We start from the raw sequence: 8,492 nt of genomic DNA on the forward strand, positions 1-8,492 counted from the left end.
AATATGAAAACAACAGTAGCATGACCATATTCGCAATGGTGCCATATAGCTACTAAGATACCAAGATTCTTTACCGCTTTCTCATGCAGTGAACGGATAATCGACCTTTGAGGGAGGCTTCGCACTATGCTGACGCGTAGCGCTTTCTGATTCAAGGCGAGGTATCGGACCTCTGCATTCACCTTGATATGTACGCTGCTGCGTCGTGGTTGCTCGGCAGTGGACTGCTTATGCACGTACTTCAAGATGTATGATCGTGCATGTGGCCTTATTTCAACCTCCATAGTAAAGGCTCATTCATAACACTATATATCAATTCTCCCTGTGCATCGATCGTCTGGGAATACCAAACACCCAGGTGCAGGAAGGAATCAGTCGAATGGCCAGAACGATCAATGACCATGTCTCATGTAAAACTCTGGGTGTTGGTCGGCCGATCACTAAGCTAGTGTTCATTATTCTGGACAATGGATGTCTGCCTTGGTCTTGAAATTGACATGGTGCACCAACCGCTGTGGAGCAAGCAAAGAAAGGAACACCAGATCGGCGTATCAGGCGGACGCTGCTCAAAAAGAGATAGGTCCGAGCATTCACGCTCGGCCCCCTCATAGCCTACGGTGGAGTACAGAACTTACACCGACCAATAGAAGCACGCTGACCCCGAGCACAGGCTTATTATGATAGCCGTCTTTATATCGAGTATATCGAGTATACTACGTCGATGCGGCCAACATCCACCCAACCATTCTTCGCTGGGTCACGGCAATTGCTTCCGGAATAAGCCGAACTACTAGTCCATCGAAAAATGTTTTGCATAAACCTACGGTAGGTCAATTAAAGTGTAATACGTACGTACCAGACGACCTAAACGTCACCATACGTGTCATAGCTTGTTGTTTTCTGAATTCCCAAATGCGACTCACGAGCGACACTTGTTTTCCCACGAGGTGAACCAACTTCATGGTCACTCTGGCGCCCTAGATTCCGGCAGGAGTAAGACAAAATCTGCCAACAAGAGTTGTGGGATTCCAAGTAAATCAACCCTCAAGTTAGAGCTCGAGGGGATGTTCCCCTACTACACTCTCGATTTTTATTCTCGCAGCTGCCGTCGACCGTTCCGCGCGGGGTTGGTATGAATGTCAATTTAATGAATGCTCGACTCCTGCATCATGGAAGCCATTGTAAACACCCGGACCATCTGGCAGAGAGCATTCGTAGTTTCTGACTTCGTATCATCTTTCACACGTCTGCTGCGCCAGTCTTTTGGCGGAACATCCCTGCACAAGCTAATGCGCGATATGCCTCTCTCTCTCCAACTCGAGGCCAACACGGGCATATTTAGCAGTACTAGTCAAGCAGGCCTCGAGCCATTGATATAAAGTGTGATCGTGACCATATCTCTGCGAACCACAAGATCCTCCTGTCATTCTTACCCGATTGACTGCATCACATGGCTGAAGAAGCGATATCAGGAAACAACTGCTTTCCAGCGGGCAACAACACCCAACAGCCGTATTGCGAAACTACTGATGAGCAGGACATCTCCGGTTCAGCACCAGTCACCCAGGGCCTTTCACCACCCTCATCATGCCAAATGCCCCAATACAACCAACATGGCGTAACGCCGAACGGGGACTACAACTTCTTCGACCCAACATTCATGAACTTTCCCGCAGCTCCTTCATACCAAACATCCACGACCCAACCTGCTTCAAGCCTTCCACATCAAAGCCAAGTCAGAATGAAGTTCATACAGGAGAGCATCATTCGAGGCGCTGCAGAGGAGATCTACGTATGTGCCGCTCTCATATTGACCATGCTAGAACTCAGCTGATAGGCCATGCCGTCCCAGGCACAAATCAGGGAAAAGCTATTATCTGATCGGGGGTTCTCCCAAGTTCTCTCCCAGGTACTTGCATTTTACATGGCCGACATCAGTGGTCAAGTCGGGGTAGGAGACCAGGGCGATCAGACATAAAGGGCGATGTTTGAGGAGTCGGAATGATCATAGCTATGTCTAAGGGAATAGAAAGACGAAAAGCAATTGATTTTGTCTCGATACTTTCTGTAACCTGGTTGAGGAGGCGACTCCTGGATAACGCTATCATTTGTTATCAATATGTGCTAACACATGGCTCTCGAAAAAAGCGAGGGGAAGGCAGGAATCAAAATGGCGATCTTATGTGCTAACAGTTCAGCGGCCTCGAAAGTCTGGGGCGCTCAGCAGCCACGTATACACGAGCTTTCTCCAGGCCGTTGCCGTATACATCGTCTATTCGGTGAAGCTGTGTGTTGTGATGTAATATGTCGAATCTCTACGTTGCACGCGATCATCACGAAATGAGTACTGAGACCTATAATATGTCCAAAGGAGCCTTCTTGTAAGCATTGAAGATGCCCGGAGGTACAAATAAAGACGCCGACCATAAAATGGCTGCCTCAGTGCCTTTTGCCTCCATAACGAGGAACGAACCCACTTTTCACCTCTTTCATATCCGCCTGACGCGATTTAAACGACTCCCGCGCCATGTTACTTGATTACCACTATCCCAGAATCAACGTTCCGAGCTCCTAATAGCAGTCGGCGACAATTATTGACAGTTACTCCGCGAAGCGGTTAGAAAGGGAGATAGGTGTCAACTGCCAGATACCGACCCACGTTGCTTCGAGAACCAGAATATGTCAAGGAACTGGTAGGTGTCGTAACTTCTTCGGGTATGTGCGCGTGTCGGAATGCGTGCTTGTGACTTAAATGACGGTCAGAACTGGCGGAGACGGTAAAATCAGATAGCGTAATACTGCCCACATCATATTCACCAATGATATCTTCCTTGGCGCCAAAATGAGCTACTGGCGTTATTTGGAAGTCGGTTCGCTCTCAACTACTACTCCTACGTTCATTATGGAAATGACGGATGATAACCGTAAATTGATCGACTAATTAGTGGGAAATTTACCCTAGGTTGCTTATGAAAAATTGACTAATAACAACAACCAATGGTATGCAAGCCTGAAGGCAAGGAAGACAGTCAAACGTGGGTGGGAATTGAGGGTACGTTGGGGGGAGGCAGAACAGAAAACTCGACAGGGGTAAGATCGGTAATTTCTCCCACCCCAAGCCTGTTTGCGTGGGAAATTTTTAAAGGGAGGCAGGCGCTCCACCGTCTTCTGCATCCTCACATGGGATCTCATCTGGCTGTTCTGTCCAGATTGTAGTGATATTTCCAAACCATCCTCTCGAGAAAGTGATATTTTCAAGTCCTACGCAAACCGTGATTTTATCCCAGGTTGCTAAGGGTTCGTTGCCACTTGGTTGACCGTCAATTCTATGCTTGAATTAACATTTAGATAATGTCCTGGATTAAGACGCGCCGTTAGACAACGGGTCTTGCTTGGCGTAGGGCCGTGGGCTCTCATTCCTCGTGGGAAACATCGGCGAAGGCTCAAAAGACCATACAATATACGTTAAGGTTGAACACGGAACCATCTTCTAGACCTCCATCGAGTCACCAAGGCACGAGATGATTGGGGAGGGATGGGAAAGAGAGGTGGGGTTCGTAGCGTCTTTCCTACCAAAGGACTAAGTCGGGTTTGTCGTGGAGACTCCACTCGCCCCCGCGCCCCCTTTCCTCCCCCCATCCCGTGAGTCCCGTGAATCCCACTTGAGGCCAATGGGTTAATGAAAGGGAGGAATTCGCTGAATGGTTCTTGCACGAAGACAGGCCATTACGCTAGCGAATTAAATCCGCGTTGTCGGCTCCGGGCGTTCAATGTCACTTAAACTAGTACATACGTGCAAGAGCGTATTCGCGAGATTTTAGTGACCTAGACTAAAGAAACGCCGCTGTCGGATCGACACATCTCATCCCGTATCTGACCGGTATTTTTAGGCGCTAACCCCAAAAACCTACACGGACTATCGACCGAATGACTCGGCGGCGGGAACGACCGAAAGACCGACGACGGGCAGAGGTGACTAGGATCTTTTCCGGTTCGGGTAGGACCATCCAAGGTGGCATTTTTTGGGCGTGTACCTTGACCTACGTCGAGGTCGGAGTGTAACATGAAGTTCCTGCGTCTGTAGTCATACCGCCACACCATGTAGAGATTCACCCCGGTCCTGCTCCTAACATGATTTTCACATCATCAGCGCCAAATTACTGTATATTATCTAATGAGGGTGGTCGGTCATCACAATACGCTCATAATTTGCTCAATGAACAGGACCCTAGTTGAAACTGCTGATATTATCTATCGGTATCGAAGTTCTGTGACTATTGTCTGCTACAGAATTACTCCGACATTTCCATGCTACAGTGATCTCTTAATGGTGAGTCTTTCGCGGACCAGGTTCTCATTTCTAATTACGCCAGAAGCGCTTTAGCGCCCGGTCTCATTCATCCATCATTTCCTTTTCTTCGCCTATCGGTTGGGGCGTTGGTTTTTCGATCGGTCGAGATCTTTTCTCAGATTCCTGATTTCTCGGTCATAGGAACCGCCTTGATACGATGAGACTCCACTTTTAAACTACAAAGGTCATCTGAGGATGACAGTACGAAATGGGGAACTGTCATAGAGTCACTTCTTCTTGCTTGACCGAGGAAGTTGGGATGGGCTGGTATGAGTTAGTCATGGCATATAGTATGTCCCTACTGCAGTACGTCCTGACCCCGAAGTGTGCCTACGGCGGTAATGCAAGGGCGATCGCTTTTCCTAGATCTAAGGATCTAACCCGCGTTCCCCTGGTGGTGGGGCTCCCGTAGTCGTCACTACCTTCTCCTGTTTCTGAGTACTAAAACATCACTCGCATACCAGTAGGGTTCTGGGTGGGTTCATAATAAATCATTACTTGCTTGTAATACAGCATTGCAGCCTGTCTCCCGATAGTTATATCCTGTGACGGATGACCAATGTAGATCTAGAGTGGTTCCTCTGCGTGGGCCGTCGGCGGGATTTCCTTCCTTCCCTCTTACTATCTGCTGATGCTGATATGTAGGCCAGGTGTATGTCCCTTACCTAGTCGGTTGTATGTAGATATGTCAATTCCGTAGGTCTGTCAATACAAATCGTCATGATGTTTCCCTTCCGATTGCTTGTCGCATTTACGCTTGATGCCACTAATGAATGATCTGGTATTGTAGAAAGATCAATTGCTGGGCATTGTGCGTCCGGCCAAACCCCGAAATCTGAGCCGCGTTTTGCCTTCATCCCGAGTTCGCTGCGTTTCACCGTGTCCTTGTCCATGTACAGCATTATTAGAATTATTGGTCAAGCAGATATTTCGCTTCGAATAAGTGCACCAATGACCTGGCACCTTACCCCTGGAATTTTTCCTGGCTATGTCTAGCTACTTGGCGTCTAGTACGTTGTCAATGGAAAGTGATCCGGTACGGGGGTTATCGATCATAGGAAAAATCGCAATCACGCAGCACAAAGCTTTGGAATTCTAACGCCATTATATCTTGGATTATTAGTTGGTTGAATCCTGGCGTGAGCGATCACTTGACATTCCCACCTAGGGAGTTACGTTTCCTTTCGATAGTCTGCGGTCATTTCGAGCATCTTTAGAGAGATGACCAGGTTTAATGTACTGCATTATACATTTGAGATATCCGTACTACAATGCGCAATGCCATAATGAATTATATTCCATACTTCGTGGTACATGCATGGATGTAGAGATGTCAGCTCGAGCGAATGTAGTGTGATTGATAGTATCACCCACTATTTAGGACGCAGATCCCAATATACAGAGATGTGAAAGAACTTATGGTGTTATTGTGGCTTCCTTTCGCCCCTGCACGAGAATCAATACCGCCGAACACCACCACATTATCCATGACCACTGCTCCGAGTCAATGTAGCATAATAGTATCCTCATTGATGGTAAGAAGGACCACATCTTATCGTGCTACGATGATGATTTGAACACTTTTGACATGATCACTCACAGTGGTCAACTTGTGCGCGCGTAGATATTTAAGACGGTGGCACTCGCTTGTTGTTATTTTCAACCTTTCCATCTCCTTTCCATCACCACGGTCTGCTTGAATCCTCCGAAACCATTATGACCTCACTGTTGCGTGTGACCGGCGTCTTATTCGACTCTAGTCTGAAACAAACAAGTGATAAAGGAATAAGCTTGGCGCGCAGGTCAGCAGGCCCGATCGTTTCCCCAGTCGCCCGGTGGCGTGCCCGCTCGGGCGTTATAGTCCATCAGCCGTTTCGAAATGTGTGTTCATCATCAACACCATCGTCCTCCCCAAAGGAGCCGTTGGACTCGGGTCATCTCTACGGAGAGCTTCTTGCGGGCTATCGACCCGACTTTAGCGATATCCAGGGAAGTCGACACGCAACAGTACGTCTTGATCTGAATTCGAAGCAGAGGATCTGCTATTACAAGAAAAAGGAGTACAATCTTAGTCCCCCACCATGTACTGTATTAGATTACTTGTAGCATGTCACATAATTCTCGACTTTGTAAAAATGTACTCTGCCACAGCGTTATGGTAGTAGGTAGGCCGGCTAACCAAATCAGCCAGAAAGTCTAAAATTCATCAAAAAGCATGTGCTGGCATGCCTGGGATCGTATTTTGATTGAAAATTGAATAAATATCGCACAACATCAAAACGCTACGGCTCGGCAGAAATTCGGCCTGAGATCGACGATATATGCAGTATCGCCTCACAGGTAGACTTGACCTGCATAAAGGGCGGTGGTATAAAGATCGCGCGCAGGATTGTGTATTGTTCAGTCCTAGAATCGGTCCCAGAAAATACTCTATTGCTTAGCATGCCATCGCTTTTCCCGTTTACTTCGCGGCCTCTGTTCCCGAGCTCTGTTTACGACACGTATCCTCATCTGCGAGTCTTAATAGATGGTCAATACGGAAAGACCTGCCACACAAAAACATACGACAGCGTTGTTCTGATATCTACTGGAACTGGAGTGACATCACAGATGCCATACGCTCGAGACTTGATTTTAGGGAGACACAGAGCCTACTGCAGAGAAGATTTTTCACTGGTCTTACAACTTGATGACGAACGTTGGTGTCCCGAACTCTCTTCCGTTCTTCTCTAGCGGATTACAGATCATGAAAATTGGATTTGTGAATGGATGGATGAGCTTCTGGACTCGAATTCAAATCATATGGTGCGCACTGGGATCGCCAGACATTAGACGTGATGAAGTGAAACTGATGTCTATCTTACAGATATTGAGCTACTCATTGTTTATTACACGAACATCAGCCCCAGAGGCAGTCGAAGGAGAGCGATTGAAGATTGGCCACCGCGGAGCAATCTTTTATGGCAAGCCCGACATAGAGACAATGCTGAAGAAAGAATACGAGCAGTGTGTCGGTAAGCTCTTAGTGTCAGGTACGCTTCCTTCTTGATGATCACAGAAAAAGCTTTACGCCGAGTAGAAACAGTTGACCGGAGTCTTAGTTTGTGCCGATGCCGACACTAGGATCAAGGCCAGAGACACAGTTCTGGGGGATAGAGTTGCTTTCTTTGAATCTGACTATCAACGAATGAGATCCGATAGCGGCTTGTGGGTCCCCGGAAGGAAGAGCAGACACGGAACGGTCTAGGAAACGCACTATGGATCAGACCAGTCTTTTGATCCCGAATCGTTCCAAATTGTGTTGAATCTCGACTTTTCATGTATTTAAAGCCAGTTCAGGGGAGCAATAATAGCGATACGGGTCAAACGTCAAATAAGTCGCATAGGTGGTGGAGAAGAACGCGCCGACCGGGTAGATATCAGCGCCAATTGGGAGCGAAAAGCAGTTGCCAACATTAACAAAATTTAAGCCACTTCTCTTGAAAATTGATGTCGGCAGTCTCACTTCATCTCTACAGCCTTCGTAGACCTGCCTGTTAACGGGACAATCAGAAAAATTGGAGCTTGAATGGAATTTCGATATTTGCGGACTGCAGCTTTCCATTCAGGTTGTCACGATATATTTCCCGCGCAGAGAATCCAACTGACAGGTTTCCAGGTCAGTGCACGTAAATAAGCGTGATTGTATGTGTGTGCGTATCCCAGGGTTACAAATGCAGCGACGAAGAAACGGTTACTTCCTACCTTGAGAGGGCGAGACCCGACAGCATGAAAACCATGACACCACTCACGCTATAATGAACTGGGAAGAGAAAGAAGGCAGGAGGCAATTATTGGCCATGACTTTAACTGATGAAAAGTGACCAATGCCCCATGATACCATGGCGGCCATAGTTCTCCGATCACAAGGGCCTGAGCGGCACCACGATCTCGCGTCCTATTCTATTTTTTGATCTGCCTGGATCGGCAGTTGGATACCAGATGTACTACTCCGGCCCCGACCCCGACTACCAATGAAGGTCAGCCAGCACCAACAACAAATACTGATAAATATCTCAGCACATGGCGTTTGTAGTTTGTAAAGAGACAGATCTCAATTTTCATTACAATTTCATCATATTGTTACGAGTCTTGTCTAAGA

General features: G+C 47.4%; 1 protein-coding gene across 1 annotated transcript; it reads left to right on the forward strand.

Moving 5' to 3' along the window:
* Positions 1–1,450: 1,450 nt before the first annotated feature.
* Positions 1,451–1,978, forward strand: N7539_008687 (uncharacterized protein; the record flags this gene model as incomplete). The annotated part of the gene is made up of 2 exons (XM_056938282.1): positions 1,451–1,792; positions 1,838–1,978. The coding sequence occupies 2 exons, from the start codon at positions 1,451–1,453 to the stop codon at positions 1,976–1,978; spliced, it is 483 nt and encodes a 160-aa protein (XP_056786664.1).
* Between the last annotated feature and the right edge of the window lie 6,514 nt (positions 1,979–8,492).

Source organism: Penicillium diatomitis (assembly GCF_028827545.1).
Source record: "Penicillium diatomitis strain IBT 30728 chromosome Unknown utg000013l_segment0_segment0, whole genome shotgun sequence".
Lineage (NCBI taxonomy): Eukaryota > Fungi > Ascomycota > Eurotiomycetes > Eurotiales > Aspergillaceae > Penicillium > Penicillium diatomitis.